At 42.9% G+C, this 20,578-nt stretch overlaps 3 protein-coding genes across 4 annotated transcripts; 2 read left to right on the top strand and 1 right to left on the bottom strand.

Annotated features, from left to right (window-relative positions):
* Positions 1-115: 115 nt before the first annotated feature.
* On the top strand, positions 116-986 carry LOC123144213 (arabinogalactan protein 23). The gene has a single exon (XM_044563270.1). It carries the CDS (start codon positions 481-483, stop codon positions 709-711), a length of 231 nt encoding a protein of 76 aa, XP_044419205.1. The 5' UTR covers positions 116-480; the 3' UTR covers positions 712-986.
* Positions 987-1,310: 324 nt separating this feature from the next.
* Positions 1,311-5,957, top strand: LOC123144211 (zinc transporter ZTP29). 2 transcript variants are annotated; one of them, XM_044563269.1, is made up of 12 exons: positions 1,311-1,591; positions 2,129-2,187; positions 2,294-2,386; positions 2,476-2,565; positions 2,676-2,757; positions 2,859-2,914; positions 3,112-3,168; positions 3,869-3,909; positions 4,361-4,428; positions 4,509-4,565; positions 4,642-4,759; positions 5,458-5,957. In XM_044563269.1, exons 1-12 carry the CDS (start codon positions 1,528-1,530, stop codon positions 5,501-5,503), a joined length of 831 nt encoding a protein of 276 aa, XP_044419204.1. In that variant the 5' UTR covers positions 1,311-1,527; the 3' UTR covers positions 5,504-5,957. The 2 variants fall into 2 exon arrangements, with proteins under 2 accessions (XP_044419204.1, XP_044419203.1); XM_044563268.1 differs by having other exon boundaries at positions 2,673-2,757.
* A 467-nt stretch (positions 5,958-6,424) lies between these two features.
* LOC123144209 (outer envelope protein 80, chloroplastic) lies at positions 6,425-17,758 on the bottom strand. The gene is made up of 16 exons (XM_044563266.1): positions 17,109-17,758; positions 16,927-17,020; positions 16,104-16,186; positions 11,193-11,290; positions 11,011-11,080; positions 10,512-10,605; positions 10,350-10,431; positions 10,141-10,176; positions 9,555-9,708; positions 9,321-9,464; positions 9,019-9,089; positions 8,653-8,731; positions 8,454-8,569; positions 8,180-8,327; positions 7,444-7,513; positions 6,425-6,851 (listed from the first exon to the last, which is right to left on the bottom strand). The coding sequence occupies exons 1-16, from the start codon at positions 17,592-17,594 to the stop codon at positions 6,697-6,699; spliced, it is 1,980 nt and encodes a 659-aa protein (XP_044419201.1). The 5' UTR covers positions 17,595-17,758; the 3' UTR covers positions 6,425-6,696.
* Positions 17,759-20,578: the final 2,820 nt, after the last annotated feature.

Raw genomic sequence — 20,578 nt, 5'->3', positions numbered from 1 at the left:
GGTTCACTCGATGGTTGGGGAGCTGTGCAGTATCCATGGGATGACCGTAGGTCGTTTGATAATCGAATTGAATTAATCAAATTCTTATTCCGCGGGCCGATTAACCATCACCGCTCCATTTTTCCAAGCACACAAACGAAGGTAATGTCCTCCGCATGCTCCCGCCGCGCGCTAATGGCCACCCGTACGGAAGCTGGGCACCCTAATTTGGGCAGAGCGGCAACCGACGGCCAGGCGAGGCCCTCTCATGGCCGCTCGCGCGCCCTACAAAACGCGGCGCCGCGCCACCCCACCCTCTCCCAGGCCTTCCAGAGAGCGACCGAGCCGCCCTCCCCCCACCGCCCCGCTCCCACCACCGGAATAAACCGCGCCTCGCCGGCCGACCTCTCCTCCTCGACCGCCTAGCCGCTTGCTGTTTGTTTCTTTTGCGCAGGCCCCGTGCAACCGTACCGTACCCGCGAGGAGAGAGAGGCAGAAGCCATGGAGATGAAGAAGATCGCCTGCGCCGTGCTGATCGCCCTGGTGGCCTCCGCCTCCCTGGTCGCGGCGACCTCCCCGGCCACGGAGGCGCCGGCCGAGTCCCCCGGCGCGACCGGCGCGGCTGCCAGCGCCGCGGCCGGAGCGACCGCCCCGGCCACCAGCGGCGCCTTCGCCGGCGCGCCCGGCGCCGCCGCGCTCCTCGTCTCCCTCGTCGCCTACTACCTGCACTGAGACGGGCCGGAGCTCGCGCTCCCACGTTCCCACGCGGCGCCACGCAGACGCGTCGGTTGATTCAATTTAATTTAATTTCAATTCACCGATCAACTAATGACCACTCTATGATGATTACACCACACATTATCGGTACTATGTAACTGCGCTTGTAATTCTTCTTTTCGACCCGTTTGGTAAACTCAACCCAATCCGCGTCTGTAACCCGTGGCTAATGGCGCCGTGTTATCATTTCATTCGAACAATTGAATGATATTTGTTGTGATTCTATTCTACCTGTTCGTGTTGCCTTGGTCTCTTCTTTCCTTTTTGTTTTGATGATATGACATCGGGTTCTTGATTGGCTTGTGGCAGTCGTGACGGTTGCCAACGGGCTTGTTTGGGTTGGAATCTTTGAGAAGATTATCGTTTTCGGAATCTATAGTCTTTGAGAAGATATATAAATTGATTGCCGTCAAGAGCAGGAAAATAATAGTAATTCGACAAAAACGGTCGTGGGAGAAGGTGCAGTGAGCACCATGATTCATGCCGCACAGACCAGTAGTGCCACGATTTTCACTAGTATTTCAACATGCCTTTATTAATTTCAATATTCACTACAAATAGATTGAAATGCCACAAAGGCAGTTGAGCAGTTCGTGATTAGCAGTTCCCCTATTCCTCCCATCCCCCTATTCCTCCCATCCCCATCCTCCCTGATGATCCCCCCGCTCCACTAGTCGTATCTCCCTCTCCTCGCCTCCGCTCTCCTCCCCTCTCTCCGGTCCTCGGCCGGCGGCCCCTCAAACCCTAGCCCCGAGCGCGAGCGCGGCGGAGATGGAGCAGCACGTGCTGGTGGCGCTCGCCCTCTCCTTCGTCGGCGGCCTCAGCACCTCCCTCGGTACGCGCCACCCCGCCACAGATTCTCTCCCCCCGAGCCCCAACTCGGCTGCTTGCCTGCCACCGTGCCGCCTGACTTGAGGATTTTCAGTGTTTGCGCGGCCTTTTCGGGGATAATTCTAGCATCTTCTTGTTCAGTCGTGTTATAGAATTATTAGAAAGAACCTAAGCAGTTTTGCAAAGTGACGGAGTTTTGTGCCGTGTTACATGAACCCAAGCAGGACAACTAGTCATCAATCGCCGCGGCCCAATATTCATCAGAATGCATAGATAGATGAAGCTAGTAGTCCAGGGGCCTGTCAGACTGATTTACAGAGCGCCAAAGCCAGTTCCACACTGAGGCTATTATGGCTTTCCTATCGTTTTTACGACGCTCAGATACAGGTAGTAACGGCAAACCGCAAACCTTGCTTGTTGGCCTAACACGGTTGCCCATTGCGCCTCCACGTCCTAGTTAGCAGTTTCTGACGCTTCTACTTGATATCCTGCGAGGATTCTTTGTGACCGCTTAAGCTGAGCTCGAGATTTGTGTCCTCAGGTGCGCTGCTTGTGATCGTCAACCCTTCCCCTGACCTTAAGAGGCTCGGCCTCCTCCAGGTCATCATCAACTGCCTCTTTTAAGTTATTGATTATCTGTCGTTTAGGTGAGTAGTAATGGTTGTCTGATCGTTCGTGCTCTATGTGTTGCTCATGCTGCATGCAGGGTTTTGCTGCTGGACTTATGTTGAGCATCTCGTTTCTAGACTTGGCACACAACGCACTCAACTCCATTGGCTTCTTGAAGGCCAATCTATGGGTGGGTTGGATCTTTCTTGAAGTTCTAGAATCTGTTTCATGAAATGAAATTTCAGTCTATCTCAGATAACACATTGCGGTATTTTGCAGTTTTTTGCAGGAGTTCTTTTCTTTGGGTTCGTTGTCAAGTTTATTCCAGAGCCAACCTTTGTGCCAACAACTGATGCAAGCAAGAAAAAGGTTGGAATGAACAATCCTCGGGGATGTTTCCAGCATCATTCATATCAAATCTGTTTTCTAACCAAAATAAGTGGGCTGAATAGAAGTTGGTTTTCTTTTGTGGAAAGCAGACTGATGATGACGGGTCGGGCAAAGATATGATGAAAAAACATCGCCGGCAAGTCTTATTCAGTGGCATCATTACTGCTGTTGGTAAGTTACTGCCTCTGTTTTTATATACTCAGCATATTAGCTTTGACTGAAGTCAAACATTCATCACAATCATTTGACTTTGTACTTATTCTGAGCTGCAGGAATTAGCTTGCACAATTTTCCTGAGGGAATGGCGGTATTTCTTGGATCCGTGAAGGTAATGCCATCGTGTATTCATCTCAGTGTAGTGGCATCATTGATTTGCTAAGAGGACGTTTTGCACCTTGCATTTTGTTACAGTAGAAAAATTGCTGGAGCATAGCTTGGTTGTTTTGGTTTTCGAAGAGTTCATGCACCTTTTTTATTATTATTTATAGCTTGCACTAATTATATTCGGTTATAACAAAAATGCAGGGTCTTCGCGTGGGAGTTAACTTGGCTTTCGCTATTGCTTTACATAACATACCTGAGGTATATAAATCAACCTATCAGCCTTTCTGGTTAAGTAGCCTAAGAATTCTTGTATGCAGTTATAATTGCATCATTGGCACTTAGGATAGCCCTTGGGGTGCTCTTTGTAAGAAGATTCAACTGCCATAAAAAAAATTGTTTGTTATACTGCACCAGGAAGTCAATATATAGGTTTGATATATGAAAGCCTAATCTCATGGCAAACTAATTCATGACAAGACAAGAGGGCCATGATGAATCTTAACTCATTTGCAGTGCTTGTTTTGCCATGAAGTTTCGAGTATTTTGATATTTGCTAGGTCTCTGCACTATCCAAATTCTATATTTTTCCTTTTGATCTGTGTAGTTCAGTTTGATTCTTAGTGACCATACTAGAATTAGTTGGTATCAAACATATCATTACGTACAAGGGAGAGTTTGCAAATTGTGTTAGCAGGATCTATTATTTTGAAACAAATTACTACACAGAAAATTAAATAATTCCATTTTATGAAGAGAAATTAAAAAGAAGCTATAGTTCTACAAAATCATACTCCCTCCGTGCCAAAATAAGTGTTGCTGATTTAGTACAAAATTGTACTAAATCAGTTACTTATTTTGGGACGGAGGGAGCATATCCGAGACTCCTGACAGTCTGACATGTTGCCAATTTCCTTTTTGATCTACTATCCTAACTAGTTGACACTTTTTACCTTCTCAGGGGGTTGCTGTAGCTCTGCCACTCTATTTTGCTACCAAAAGGTACCTGTTTTCCCCATGTAGAGATGAATAATTAGTGAAGTTTGTAGTTCACACCAGCTTTCACAAATGAGTCTTGAGTCCACTACCGCAAATGCTATGAATTATTGGTTTTCTGTAGCCAAATGTTATAAGTTGGTTACACAAAAATAAGTCATGCTTGTTATGCATTATTATTAAATGACATACAATCTAAGAACTTCTCAAATGTGGTGAGCCGCGCTGATCTTGGCTATGTGAGCTTTATCTGTTCCTCCAGTCTTAAAGGGCAATTGGATTCCAAAGCACCTACAAAGCATGACAATGTTTGAAATGATTGTACTTTAGAAAGAAGGGAAATTAGAATTTGCATTTATAGCTCAATATTTCCTTTTATTCCTAGTGTAATTATTGGACTTACTTTTTTGCAGCTGATAATGTTTCTCTGTGTTTCCTTCTTTCTTGCATATAAAAGCAAATGGCAAGCATTTAAATATGCAACACTCTCTGGTTTGGCTGAGCCACTAGGAGTATTTTTTGTAGGTATGCTATTTTTGTGAGCCTTTCTCGAAGATTATTCTTTAATAACCTGTCGACCACTGATGCAAATGTAATTATTGCAGCTGTCTTGTTTCCGAGCAACTTAAATCCTGAAATTCTTGAAGGCCTACTTGCATCAGGTTAGTCTGTTGGTAGAGCTAAAACGTGATATTTCATGCTTAGTACTTTGTTGACTTCCCATTTGTCTTTACGCAGTTGGTGGTGTTATGGCTTTCCTCACTTTGCATGAGTTGTTACCTCTAGCATTTGACTATGCTGGCCAGAAGCAAGCTGTCAAAGCAGTCTTTGTTGGCATGGCCGTCATGTCTGCGAGGTTTGTTGATGTTTCTGAACAAAGGGCTTGTCTGTATAGTTCTGAAGCACTTCTACTGTGATTTGAGAAAAAACAACTAATATCTATGTAGAGGGTGGTAATTGAGTTCTTGTATTCTAGTTGATAGTATCGTAGCAGATTGACATCATATGCTGTTGGCAGTGAGTGCATCATAGAGAAAATGAGTAAATGACTTATGTTCTATCATCTATAGGGTGTTTATGGCATGAAGGTTGCATTAGTATAATAATATGTTTGCAGCAGTGTTTGACAATAGGCTTAAACATACCGGTCCCTTTACCCAAACATGGCATAATAATATGTTTGCAGCAGTGTTTGGCAATAGCCTTAAACATACTGCTCCCTTCACCCAAGCAAAAATATGGATCTGAGTAAATTTGGTCAGCAGCCATATGCATTAATGTAATCATCAATAGTCATTAGCCAAATGCATCCGTGTTATACCCATATTCGCACAATTCTAACCTGTCATACGCATTTTCACAGTACAAATGCATAACCCACATTCCTTCACACTTCACAGCACATGCTAATTTTGTCACAATTGCTTTTCATTATTACGTTGTTATACACAGCCCCATGCCTTGAAAGCAGAGGATATTGTTATATTTTTGGAAAATAAGCAGCACACATTATTCTTTTCTCTACATACCTAATTTGCGATTCCACATTGGCAGCTTGTATTTCCTGGAGATCAGCCTACCGAAGGAGATCAGCTTGTAACATATGACTGCACCACTGCAACTATACCAGGTGTTCATAGTGTCTTCTGAAGCCCGAGAACTTTGCCACACATCAACCTTTCTTTGCGCTCTGAAGGCAAGGACCAAGAAACACGATGGGATTGCGTTGGCCATGTGTAGCATACACTATTACTCCTGGTCATTGTGTCTGACCGTTGTTTACTAGGAAATATAGCAGTGTGGCGACCCATATGCGGTGGCTGGACATCCCTCATTTTGTTGTTTAAGAGAACCATATGGGGTGAAAGATACAACCGTTGGGTTTGTTGTCCAGTAAGAGGATGCAACTAGAACTGATTTGTGGCATTTTCGCCGGCCGATTTGACACTTGTTAAATACCTGCTCACAATCATGGCTCCAGACTGCAGTTGGTCCTGTTAACCCTTTTGATTGTGTTGAAAATTTATACATCTTCAATTTCTTTTCTCTTGCCATATAGAGTATTTAAAAGCAATCTTGCTTTGGAGTACTGTTTCCAACTGGCTTGTTGAAATGATGTTGTGTTTGCCTGCTAGAATTTCTAGACTGAGTCTACTTAGATTATGATTTCACCCAAAGGTAGGTGCAGAGAAATTAGTAACTGTACTTGAAGAATCAATCGCCTTCACCAAATTCTCTCTTGCCGTGATTGTTTTGCTGTCGTTCACGAGATGTTGCACATGACCATTGTGGTTAGTTACAGCTCATAACACGACACTGATCGTATCAGATTATTATTACAAACTTGGAGATGAGGAAAGTCCATCAAGCTGAGCATGGGACATTCCCAGGAATATGTGTTGGCCAAATTGTTCAAAGTTTCAAACAACCTAGCAGGATGGCTACCTGGAGGTGCTGCATTACATGGGAACATGGCTTGCTGGATTCAAGCAAGCATGCGGCACATTACTGACACAGGTCCTCAATTTTGATTTCTTAGCTCAAATTTTCATATCAACAAAACTCACTGCGACTTGCCAGCTGGAGAACCTTCTCTGGTTGTGGCTTCCAGCAAAGTTTACACAGGATTGAAGGAAAGGAGAACTGTATATGTTCAGGCAATCTGGGCTACACAAAATTTGCTTTGGGAAACTTCTATCGACATCGCAAAGACGATGGCACTATCCCTAACAGTGCAAATGCTCAGTAAATCAGATTAAGGCTGACAGATCAAATAACAGACACCTCGATAGTTTAATTTCTGTGCCCAACCCCAAAGTGAAATCGTCTTGCTTGTTTGTCGTTGAAAGCGTATTCAAGTCTCAAAGGTCCCAGCGGGGAGTCCACACGGATGCCAACACCATACCCGTAACCGCTTCCTGGCTTCCCACGCGCTCCTGCTGGGTCACCTAAAAAAACAAAACGACGAGAGATTGCGCAAATGAGAAGAGGAGCTGATACATCAAAATTGCTCTACAAAATCTGGAGGTGGAACCCCTGTCAGGCCTGTTCCAGCAGCAGCAAAATCTTCTAACTAGAATAAGGGCCAAAAGCAATAGTTTTCTTCATTCTGAATCTGAATTAGAGATAGGCCCCGTTTGATAGTAAAGTATTTTCTAAGTATTTTAAGAATACTACAGTTTTTGAGATCACCATATTTTTATTTACAATGAGCTGTTTGGTTGCCCCTAACAACTGTGGTTTTACTACTATAGTATTGGGAAAACTGTAGTTTTTTCTCTGCATAAAGAAAAGAACCCCAGACCTCTTTTTAAAAAACAGAGCTGCTGAGTGCTTAAACACAACGGCTAGGCAGCAAAATTTGCAGCGTTGTGGGGCAACAGCCAAACAGGTTCTATGTATTGTCAATACTCCAAAATACTCGGTTTTGGTAAAACCATGGTTTCTCATACCTACACTGAAAATTACTGCAGTTTTTGATACTTTGGTTTATATAGTACTTTGCTATCAAACACAGAATTTGAGTACAACATGACTTACCAGGAACTGTTGGACCAGAGCCAAGATCACTACCATAGTCACCAAATACCACACCTTCCAACGGACCAAACTACACAAAAAATGACAACTGTGAGTAATCAAAGCAGGCTGATTTTTTTCTTTATTGCAAATCATACGGCAAGCATAACATGCATCAGAGTAGCACAAAAACTAGTCAAATGCATTTGATGTCACGGCAGGTAGCAATCATGAATAGTCCACGATTAAAGTACTAATGTTCCAGCCATGAAATCATGTATGACAAGTAACAAATCATTGGATCATTAACACTAGTACAGAAATAATTCAAAATAGTTTGTCATTGGCAAGTAACAAATCATTGGGTATTCAAAATAGTACCCTCCTATGCGTGGCTAAGAAGAGCCATGCATGCACAGGTACCAGGTCGCACGCATGCATAATGCAGTTAATATGTGTCCAACATGGATTGGAGATGTTACACTGAACTGCATGTGTATTTTTTTTTGTCTCAAACAAAATAATCGATTTACTGTTATATTCTTAAATACGAGCAACTAAGACTTCATCCTAAAATTGCAAACTAATTCAAATACTACACTTTTAGTTTTTTCTTGGATATGTGTGCATTGATGTTGCTGACTAGGTCCTTATGAGAATAGCATATGGTTGTGTGCATTTTATCTAGAGGTGTTTCATGTGAATGTTCAGTTTAAACAAATAACTTAATATTGCGAACAAGAGAGGCAAGGCTTACCAAGCGGCAAGAGACTTCACCACTACCAACTGCATATGAGCGGCCAGAACCAACAGCACCTTCTTCATATCCTCTTACACTGTTTGTCCCACCAATTGCAAATGCTTCATGAGGCGAAAAGTTTCCCTCCACATGACCTCCAGAAGCACTGGATCATAGAAGAAAATGATATATTAGGTAACATAACAACAAAAATGTAAGTCCACTGTGTGCAGACCTCCAGGTTAAACTGATGTCTTCACTATTGGTATGGCATGGCATGCCTAAAACATACCTTAGAAGAAGTCGGGCAGGACCAATTTCATAGCTCTGCCTCAAACGGGCTGTCACTCTGTTGAAACTAAGCCACTCTGGAAGAATGGGCAGACCTTGCTCGACGTTGAAAACGAACTGGAAGCAGTAACAACAGTAGGATATAAGAAATTGTCACAGCAAGATTAGAAAATAGTAAAATGCAGAGGATAAATACTAACCATTGTAGAGCTCTGATCTCCAGAGTCTGTGTAGACACTTTCAAGCTTAGCAAGTAATGTATCATCATAAGGATTTCCGCTGCATTTTCATGACAGGACTATCACATTTCGAATAGTAACTTAATCTGACAACTGTATTCATGATGTACACTGTTATGTACTCCCTCCGTCCCTAAATATAAGTCTTCTTAGAGATTTCTATATGAAGTACATATGAATGTATATAGACGTATTTAGAGTGTAGATTCACTCATTTTGCTCCGTATGTAGTCCATATTAGAATCTCTAAAAAGACTTATATTTAGGAACGGAGGGAGTATATACTTGTGACAAACTAAAGTTGAATGAGAAATCAGGATTTGAGACCTTGCAGTTAATTGGCTGTTATAAAAATCTCTGATCATAGGATTGCCTTTGTCATCACGAGCACCAGCATGCTGCATAGAAAGTGTCAACAGAAAGCAGTTAGGCTATTTTTATGGAGAGGTAAGCAAAGAAAACAGTAATGCATATTTATACGGTTCAATCAACAAAGTTAGTACCAACATCACATGAGTACACGACTATGTCTGCTTTAGACTTCTGCTACAACTATTAATACAACTATATAGGCGTACATGCAGGGGAAAAGGTGAATCGATTACTACAACTCTTATTCACGTGTTTACCTGAAATATCAATCCAAGAGTACCACTCCATTTAGGCCTGAAAGGTCGACTATATTCAATGCCAGCAGTTACCCGTCCAATTGTAATAGGACTATGGTCAGGATGCTCCCCACCATGGATAAGTGTTCCAGGGGTCCTAGAGTTCTGACAAGGAAAACTATCGTAAGCGCATGCACATGATTCACAGCTGATTGAATCATCGAACTGTGATGATATCATACTAAAGGAAAATACCTGAACCATGACAGTTCTGGAAGTCCTCTTATTGTCACCGTCAATCCAAGGGTCAGTGTAGTTTAAACGAAATATAGAATCTATTTGGCCCCTCTCTAGTGAGAGATTCAACTTCTTGTTCCTCCCAAAAACATTCCTCTGAGAATATGCAAAGCTGTTTAAAAACTCCAGTGTGAGGTAAAAAAAAAGATTTAGAACTTCCTAGTTTAACCAGGCAGGTATAAGATAAATAACAAAATTAAAAGCAACATCTAAAATTGCCAGTTCTAAAGTCATGCTTGGGTTTTGGAGGGTCATCTTAACTTTAGCCCTACAATGTGATGGCGGGGCTTGAGAATAGCTCATATCATGAGCACGAGCCCCTTTCTAACTGATACATTTTAAGCCTATACTTAATTATCAACAGGTTATATGTCAGGTTGCTTCTTGGAATTGTTATTGTTATTTTAGAAAGGCTCGAAGCTCAGTTGGAGCTAAGAACGATTATATCTTCAAAATATTACCATGGCAATATTATTACATAATTAAACAAGCCACATTCCATCCCAGAGGAAATAAGATAGTATTTACTGAGGAATCTACTGACCTGCCTATTAATCCAGAAAGAGGCCCATTCGTTATCCTGCACAGAAAATAGCATGATATATGTTAAGACAATTGTTTTGTATATATGCTACATATGGTATTCGAAATCCAGTACATAACAAACTACCTCAGTGCCTCACTGGTTAAGAAACATACACTATGAAAGCATACAATTCACTCAACGGGGTTCACTAAATAAACAGCACTAACCCACTCGAAATGCCACCACCAGCAGAGAAACCACCGGATTTGCGTTCAACAAGATTCATGACAAGATCCACCTTATTAGAATCTGCACAAGACAATAGATAAGAGCACAGGTACTTGAGAAAGACCAGCTTCAAGAAAATGGGAATTATAAATTAGCTTCACCTCCCACAGGCTGCGGAATTATTGTGACATCCTCCATAATTCCCATAGTGAGTATTGTTTCAACATCTCTTTTCACCTGTGCTCTATTGTATGCCTATTTTCATCATTAATAAGATAGGTAAGATGTCCATTACAGCATCAAGGCTAGAGGACAGCAGTTTCAAATTGACATCAAACCAAGCCTACATACATAAAAACTATACAAGCATGATCCGATTCCAACCACATTTGGTATATTGTTGACATCCTTTTAACAATAGTACTTGTAGTTTTGGTCATGGTATTTGCATAGCAACTTCCACACCACACTAAAAATACTTAAACGTACATCACCATATACCTATACCCAAGTGTGAAATGAGAAATGTTCATAAAATCATGCCATTTAAAATTGTGCAACGAGGACATAATCAAAATAAACATTCATGGATATCATCAATAATACGTCCAAAGTAGATTAAAATACAAATAGAGCAAGTAACTTCTAAAATGCTCTGACCTGACCCTTCTTGGTGGTAAGCTGCTGAAGTATGGTCTCTGGTTTTGTTTTCCCGATAGTTGGTTCACCACTAAAGATAGAGAGATGGAAAGAGAAAGAAGATACAAATGATCAGAGTAATACATGGCCATAAAACACTAATCAGCAAAGAGGATCTCACTAAGTCAAGCTATGATTCTCACGTTCTTCTATCTAGAAAGCGAATATTGATATTATTAACCTCAGCTTCAGAAACTTGCAGCCTTAGAATTCCTCCAGAAAGGATTTCAGCATACGAAACCTGAAATAAAATCAAGTGCCTTCATTGATTTACCATTATGTAGCAATAAAATATTATTTTACTAGCTAAAATTGTAAATAATATTACTTTTTACCAAAAAATGGTAGGCACCTAAATGTTTGCTAGACACAACTAACATGTTAGCAACTCCCACACATTCAATTTTTTTCTCGCATCACGTTTCTAGTTTGTTACAATTAAGAACATGTAGAATCAAAAGCATAGCGTGACAATTATGTTCAGGATGATAACAAGAGCAGCAACCTTTTCTTAATTAATGCCAAGGGGGATAAGACTCCGTTGAATATGGAATGGGGGGATGAGCGCGATCCTGAGTCTGATACTAATGAATATACTCTGGTGAATCCAGGAAGAAAAGAACGAGGAAACCTACGGTGAATGTCAATAGACCTATCACTAGGAGTCAAAAGAATAAGGATGCGTCCTTGAATAAAATAGGTAACCTTGTTCAGCCTCCTAACAAGGTTACCAGGGGGAGGAAAACACTACGGTTATTAAATGAGTGGTGTATTTTGGAATTGTAGGGGGGCAGGGAAAAAAGGGATGTCCACCTGCCTCTCCGATCTCATTAAGGACTACTCCCTTGATTTCTTGGCGTTACAAGAAACTATGAAAAAGAATTTTCATAATAGTTATTTTAGAAAAGTTGACCCCTATGATCTCTTCACTTGGCGTTGGGTCCCCTCGATAGGTAAGTCTGGTGGTATCCTTTGTGGGATAAAAAAAGAGAAATTTGAGGTTGTTTCCTGGAAAGTGGGTAAGTTCATCTTACAAGCCACTGTGCATGATGTTGAAAAAGATGTAGTCTGGGCCCTTTTGGTAGTATATGGAGCGGCTCAAGAGGATTTCCTTGTCGAAATGGCTTCCTTCTGCTCCCATATTGACATCCCCTATGTTATAGGTGGTGACTTCAATATCCTGAGAGGGGGAGATGATAAGAACAAAGATATGAGACGTAATCCATATGTTGATAAGTTCAACTCTGTGATCAATGCTTTTAACCTTAGAGAGATCCATCTGACCGGTGGTAAGTATACCTGGTCAAACCATCAAGCACATCCTACTCTTGAAAAGTTGGATAGGGTGCTTATGAGTTATGCTTGGGAGGATTTATTCCCCTTGGTGTCGGTTCGAAAACTTGTAAGAGACATTTCTGACCATAACCCCCTTTTGCTTTCCCTGAAAGCTGATAGACCCGAATCCCCTAAGAAAAAAGAATTCCATCCTGGTGACGGCTGAGCAATGAGCTTTTCTTGCCTAGAGCCAGAGAAATTTGGGAGCAGCCTGTTAATTCGAACGACCCCATATACATCCTTAATATCAAACTGAAAAGATTCAAGAGATATTTTAAAGGATGGGGGTCTCATATCTTTGGCCACGAGAGAAAAAGGAAGAAGGAAATTCGTAAAGAACTTGAGGAGATCGAAAAGATAGAGGAAGAAGGTACTATTGATGCAGAGATGTGCTGCCGTAGGGCCTCCCTTTTGGCTGAGCTCAATGTGATCCTCACCAATGAAGAACTCTTTAGACTTCAACAATCTAGGGAGAGGTGGCTTCTGAAGGGTGATCAAAATACTGCATATTATCATCGTATTGCTAATGGCAGAAAACATAAGAAGACTATTCAATCCTTTACCAACGGTGAAAATGTGATTGAGGGCACCAAAAACCTTCTTAATCACGCTACCGCCTATCATAAAGAGCTGTTTGGGGCAGCTCCAGGCAACCTTTTTCACCTTTCCCCTGACACCTGGGGAGATCATGAGAAACTTAATAATGAAGATAATGAGTTTCTGACCCGTCCTTTCTCTGAGGAAGAGGTCAAGGTAGCCTTGTTCGGTATGGAGAGTAATAGGGCTCCTGGTCCTGATAACATTCCAGCAGAGTTTTATAAATCTTGCTGGGACTTTGTGAAGCTGGATATCATGCGTATCTTTGAGGCTTTCCATGCGGGAAAACTGGATGTAGCCCGTCTGAACTATGGTGTGATCACCCTGATTCCTAAGATGGCGGGGGCCAAAAAGATCCAACAATTCCGTCCTATATGCCTTCTCCGTTGTCCCTATAAACTGATTACAAAGGTGCTGGATAACCGTGTAGCTATCTACGCGGATAAATTGATCAGCCGTCACCAGAATGCTTTTATAAAAAACAGAAATATTATGGATGGAATTTTGTCTTTGCATGAGGTGCTGCACCATACTCATGTTAAGAAAAAGGTTGGGGTGGTTTTGAAACTAGACTTTGGAAAAGCCTGCGACAAAATTAATTGGGACTTCTTGTTGGAGTGTCATAGGATGAGGGGCTTTAATGATAAGTGGTGTGAGTGGATTAACAAAATCCTGAACAATGGCACGGTTAGCATCAAGCTGAATAATGAGACTGGGCCATATTTTATGAGCCACAAAGGGGTTCGTCAAGGTGACCCCCACTCACCTTTCTTGTTTAACCTTGCCGTTGAGTGCCTTTGGAAAATGATCTTTAATGCTCAAAAAGAAAAGTTGATTACTGGTCTAGCCCCTGATCTGATTGAGGGTGGTGTAGCTGTGTTGCAATATGCGGATGATACGGTGATATGTTTTGAGCATGACACCTCTGCTGCAGTGAACCTCAAACTGCTCCTATATATGTTTGAGCTCATGTCGGGCCTTAAAATCAATTATCTTAAGAGTGAAATCTTGTGTGTGGGAGGTGACAACAGCATCCTAGATTACTATGCGGAGCTCTTTAATTGCCAAATAGGGCATTTTCCTATGCGATACCTTGGGGTACCAGTCAGTTTTTCCTCTCTTAGATGCCTTGAGTGGATCTTTGTTGATGAAAAATTTGGCAAATGCTGTGAGTCCTGGATAGGTAACGCTGCTTCCTCGGGTGGAAGACTCACCTTATTGAATTCCTCCCTTTCTAGCATAGTGTATTATTATATGGCAATGTTTCTTCTCCCTAAAACTTTCATTGAGAAACTGGACAAACGCAGACGTCGTTTTTTCTGGCAAAGTATGGGGGGGCGCAAGAGATATCACTTGGTTCGTTGGAGTAGAGTTCGCCGCTCTAAGGACAAAGATGGCCTGGGGGTGAAAGGCTTGCGTAAACAAAATATCAACCTCCTTGTTAAATGGTGGTGGAAACTCGATACCCAAGAGGGGCTTTGGCAAGATATTGTTAAAGCCAAATATCTGAAAAGGGACACGGTCGCCACGGTGAAGAGTAAATTTAATGACTCTCCTATTTGGAAAGACATTATGAAAGTGAAAGAATATTACATGCGTGGCAGGATAATCCACATCAAGTCTGGGAATGTGGCTAGAGTCTGGGAGGACTCCTTGAATGGGCTGCCCCCTATGTGCATCCAATACCCTCAATTATTTAGCATATGTACTATGCCTGAGATCACGGTTGATAAGTTGAGGGGGGTGGGGGTAGGTGATATGTTTCGCAGGAGACTAAACCCCCCTCTTGATGATATGTGGAATGCTATGCGTGCGGCTGTGCTGAATATTCCCTCCTCAGCAGAGCCTGACCAGGTTGGCTGGGCTCCTGGACCTAACCGTCGATTTACTACGAAATCCATGTACAAGATGCTTGAAAGCAATCTAGCAGGGTGCGATTTCCAGTGGATATGGAAATCCAAAGTCCCCCTAAAATCAAAATCTTTCTATGGCAGTTGTTCCAGGATGCTATTTTGACTAGAGATGTTATGAAGCGTCGAAAGTGGCCTGGCAATGCTAAATGTTCATTTTGTGCTGAACGGGAGACTTCCCAGCACCTCTTTTTCCTTTGCCCAGTTTCAAGAATTATCTGGCGCTCGGTGGGGGCGGTCCTGGGCACCGGCCTATGTCCCAACAACTTATGGCAATATTATTCATGGTGCTATATATATCTTCCTGATGGTGCTAAGTTCTATACTTTTGGGCTAGCTGCTGTTTGCTGGGCTATATGGAACAGCCGCAACAGGGCCACCTTTGAGTTTAAACTGCCTAAAACCCCTTTTGAGATCGTTTTCTCCGCATGTGTCTTCATCACCTATTGGGCAGGTCTCTTGAAAGGACCGGACTGTGAGGCAATGGAGCGGGGGGCGCAGATGTTGAGGAGCAGCACAAGCAACATGATGATGATCTGCGCTGCTGCGACGGAGGATTCGGCAACGACCTGAAGATCGGCTTCAGCTTCATGCATCTCTCCGTCTCCGGCTACTTGTCCAGGAGGATGTGCTGTTTTGTTTTACTCCTGCGCGAGTGTGTGACCTGTGGGGGTCTTGTATTTTGCAAAGTTTGATGCTGGAGTTGTTGGTCCTTGTGAGATATAGGTGTCGCCGGGTTTTCGCCCCATAGCAGGTGTCCCGTAGGAGAGTTCCTGTGGTGGGTTTCCCGGCGATGCGTTGAACTCGCTTTCCCCTTTCCCGCTTCCTTCTAGTTTCTGCTCTGGGACTATGTATTTCCGTTATTCAGTTAAAGGAAAGGGGTTATGCCCGGTTAAAAAAAAAAAGGAAGTAACAAACAACAGGTAAAACAGAACGATGTTGTATGCCCTACCAATTTGGAACTGGTGACAGGTGAGATGTAAATGATGGCAAGTGCATTACAAAAACAGAAATTGACAACTCAAGTCCTGTGGAACTAGAAGGCCAAGAATATATAAAGCATATACACTTGTTCCTTAAGACAAGTGCAGCAGATGCCTATTGTTCAGCAATGTTCTCAAACAAATTGCAATACATCACCAAATAGAAGAAAACAAAAAATTATGCACAATGGTAGAATATGAATATATATTAATTGCTTTCCCCACCTACCATGCCAGTAAGACCGCGCTCCTGATACCATCCGTTAATGGACTTAATCACTTGATCTAAATGTCTTATGTTGATTATTTTCCCTGCATAATGCAACACCAATCATAGGTCTCAAGAACAAATCTTAGAAGCTAATAATAATAGACTAATATTAAAAAATCCTTTCTCTTTCTTTTAGAGAAATAATATTGAAGAAACACGCAGGAGGAACTACATGTTCTGTTAAAGAAGAGATATACGCCCCACACTAAAATGGAGAGGACTTGAACCAAGGCTGTAGAATTGTACACTCTCCCACCAAACTGAGGCCCACTCAGTTCCTAATTCGGTAGTTTTACATCATTTCTCTATAAAGAAAGGATACTGAGAGATTATGTCACTGTAGATGGACCTATTTTACCATAGATTCCTATGCAGTGTAGAAAAACAGGCTTTAAGATTAAAACTAAACCAACAACAAGAACCATGTGAGTCCGCATAAAAGGCGTGCTTTATTTGCCATGTCGCTTTTGCATTGTAACTGTCGCATAATTATGCTGCACCACAATCTATTGGCATCATAATAGGAGCAAAACGGTGATAATTTTTCAATGCAGGCCTCATTTTAGACCAGTGTTACATCAGATAAAATAGGCATGGTAGGGGTAATTCTCTTATGCATTCTAGATATCTCTGTGCCAGACAAATTTACATACTTAAATGGCCTAAAGCTAACATGCAGTGTTGGTTCATGTAGCATTGTGCAAAGTAAATCAATACACTCAGTTACACAAATGAATAATCATATCTAACGTAACAGACTCTTAAACATGAGAACAAGTACCATGGCGGTCGCGAAATGAGTCATCTAGGAACTTGGAAGGCAGCATGTTGGCACCCTCACAGACCAGCCCGTGGAAGTCCTGGTTCGGCTCCACCTAAACAACAGAACATCCCAAATTTCGCAACCTTCAACTCCAAAAATAAGCCATGGGAAAGGGATTGGGGAACAGGCAAAATCCTGACCTCAAAGACAAGGCGAATGCCGTCGCGGGTGTCGACAGCAACGGGCATGCAGGAGCGGAAGAGGCCGCTCTCCACCACGCGGTGCACATCCTCCTGCACCTCCCTCACCGTAAGCGCCGCGTTGGGGCGGCACGCTCGCAGGGCCCCGGCGGCCGCCTCCTCCAGCTCGGGCCTCTCCAGGGGCTCCCCGTCCTTTCCGCGCACCGCCACCTCGCTGATTAGAACCCGCTCCTCGCCCCCGGCCCCGCCGCCGTCCTTCCCGTGCCTCCGCGGCAAGGGCGCGGTCGGACTCTCGGCCCGCGCGGCTGGGACGCGGGGGAACGACGCGGCGACGCGGCGGGCCGCGGCGTCGATGGCCCGGCCGATGTGCGCGAACGGGGGGAGCGCGGCGGAGAGCAGGGCATGCGCCGGGGCAGGGGCCGGGGAGGCGCGCGGGAGCTTGACGCCGGAGGAGATGAAGCGGACGCCGTCTCGACGAGGCCCCATGGCCGCCGCGCCGGACGTGTGGACTACGGTGGCGGGGTTCGGCGGTGGGATAGGGTTTAGGGTTTTGGTGACGAGGCGGGGGAGGCCGCGAGGGTTTCGCCCGCCATGGCTGATCGGGGGACGGAGGCGTAGTGGCGGCGACTGGCGAGCTGTGCTCCGGAGTGGACGGTTTGCTGATGGTGCAACGGCAGCCGTTCGATGTCCTCCTGTGATCCGTTCGGTGAAGCCTGTGCGTGCATCTGATCCGTTGGCTGGTTTTTATTTTTTTGAAATAAACATGTACTTTATTTATTAGAAATAATTGTTACCTCGTCAATAAGTAAATGTACAATGTCCCTCACAGGCTCCTCAAACCAGTCAAGTAGTAACTGAAAATTTCGCTAGACTAACAATTTCATGAGCCACCTTATTTGCTTCCCTATTACAATGTTTAAATCTAACAAGCGGAAAATCACAAGCTATGAAATAGCAATCATCGAACGTTGCCGCCGCCGCCCCGCCGAATGTCCTCCATTTTCCATTGTTTCAATCACCTTCAGATTGTCAGAATTAAGACAAGACGATTGCAACCCACCTTTTGTGCAAGGAATATGTCAACTCTAAGAGCCAAAGCTTCTGTTGTTAATACATCAGCACACCACTCAATCCTCCAGTTTCCACCAACAATGAATCTTCCATTATCATATCTGAGAACAGCTCCAGCTGTGCCCCTAAGTAAATCATGGTCATAAGAGACATCAACATTAAGCTTAACAAAACCCATAGGAGGTCTTGTCCATCCTCCTGATTTAGTAGTTGCCTTAGGGGAGTGTGCATTAACATAGTTAGCCATTATAGCCCGGGGACCCATGAAAATTTGGTTTGCATCTTGAAACTTTCCTTCATGAACCAGTTTGCGTCTATCCCACCATAAGTACCAGGCTGTAACAGCGATCAGTTCACGTGCTTTTGGAGAACCCATTATCGCTAATTCTTGTTCTGGCACAAGTAGTAAGAATTCCAAACCCGCCTCTCCCGCATGATCAGTAGCACAAGCTTTATTGATCACCTCATGTAATCCTAACTTGCCCCATATCTCTTTTGCCTTTTGACACATGAATAAAACGTGTTTTGTATCTTCTGCCTCCTTTGAGCGTGATGGGCAATTGGGCGATACTTTCATGTGCCTATTCGCAAGCGTAACACGGCATGGGAGGGTTCCATGCAAGGTACGCCAGATGAAAATTTTAACCTTTGCCGGACAAGATAATTTCCAAACCTTACCCCAAATAGGATTAGCCTTGATTCATCCCATACCATCATCATGTTGCAATTTTGTTCTATGTTGCTTGTTCCATTCCTCCAAATAAGCTGACCATACAGTGAAAACACCATTTTTTATATAACTCCAAGCAATGAAATTCGACATATTATGCATCGGGTGGGGAATTGCGAGCACCCTTTGAGTATCAATTGGCCACAACGTTTGATTCACCAAATCTTCATCCCAAGAATTCGTGACTGGATCGAGATCAGAAACCCTTGACAGAAGGTGCCCCCTTCTCGGAGTAATGACCCTCCTATTCACACAGTTCGGGATCCATGCATCTCTCCAAATATCAATATTTTGTCCATTTCAACCCGCCAGATATAACCATTTTTAAGCGAGTTTACTCCCGCCATAATACTTTGCCAAGTAAAAGAGGAGCCCTTTCTTCGTTTTGCATTCATTAAATCCCCTTCCGGGAAATATTTAGCCCTCAAAATCGATGCACATAAGGACTCGGGATTATCAATCAGGCGCCATGCCTGTTTAGCTAACAAAGCCAAGTTGAAACAATGTATATCTCTAAAACCCATACCTCCTTGATTTTTTGGTACACACATTTTCCACCATGCCATTCAATGCATTCTCTTCTTGTTGTCCTCGTCACCCCACCAAAATTGCGACATCGCGTCAATAATTTCTTTACAATTTTTTTAGGACTTTTAAAGACGGACATGGCATAAGCTGGGATAGCTTGTACAACAGATTTGAGCAATATTTCCTTTCCTCCAGCAGATAACAATTTTTCTTTCCATCCACTTATTTTCATGATGATTCGATCGATCAGGAATTGGAAACAATCACTTTTGTCCATACCCACATTAGCAGGTAAACCCAAATATTTATCATTAAGTGCTTCAGTCATAATATTCAGAATTGTACAAATTTGCGCTTTATCTTCCACATTTGTATTGGGACTAAAGAAAATACTGGACTTTTCAACACTAACCATTTGCCCCGAGGAGGCACAATATAGATCCAAAACTGATTTCAAAGCCTCCGCATTCATAACATTTGCTTTCATAAGGATCAGAGAATCATCTGCAAAGAGAAGGTTCGAAACCGACGGTGCGTCTCTACCGACCTTTATTCGAGAAATATTTTCATTCTCCTCCGCTTTTGCTAAAAGGGCAGTCAGTCCCTCCGTACATAATAAGAACTAGATGATGCCCCGCGCGTTGCTGCGAGATTTTTTTCATAAATTTTCAAAGAAAGGTTAGGATCCAAACTGAAGTGCCAAAACAGTACATTCTAGAAAACCGACGATCTAAACTAAGGTAAGGTCAAGAGGTCAACATATGACTCACATTGGAAGTTTACAGAAAAAGTCTGAATGATATATTTGTACTTTTGTATGCCTCAAAACACCTAGAAATATGAGAATGTTTTTCACTTACAATAGGTGGTGATTGTTAAGGGGGTTGTGGATATGGTCTAAGCAAGAATTTTAGAGATTAGAATTCTATCAATCAACATGTACTGTATGATTTCTCATATACATTTGCAAGGACCGTAGGTGTTTTTTTAAAGGGGAATAATCCGACCTCTGCAACATTATGATACATGAATAGTAGGTGTGCACCCGTCATTAAAGTGAAGTGTGCAAAATTACCAAATTGAATCATCGAACGCTGCCTAATTGTTTAGGATTGGTAAAATAATCACCCTCTTCAGAGCA

This window comes from Triticum aestivum, chromosome 6D (assembly GCF_018294505.1).
Source record: "Triticum aestivum cultivar Chinese Spring chromosome 6D, IWGSC CS RefSeq v2.1, whole genome shotgun sequence".
Lineage (NCBI taxonomy): Eukaryota > Viridiplantae > Streptophyta > Magnoliopsida > Poales > Poaceae > Triticum > Triticum aestivum.
The sequence above is the reverse complement of the archived record's forward strand: the minus strand, read 5'-3'. Positions and strand labels throughout refer to the sequence as shown.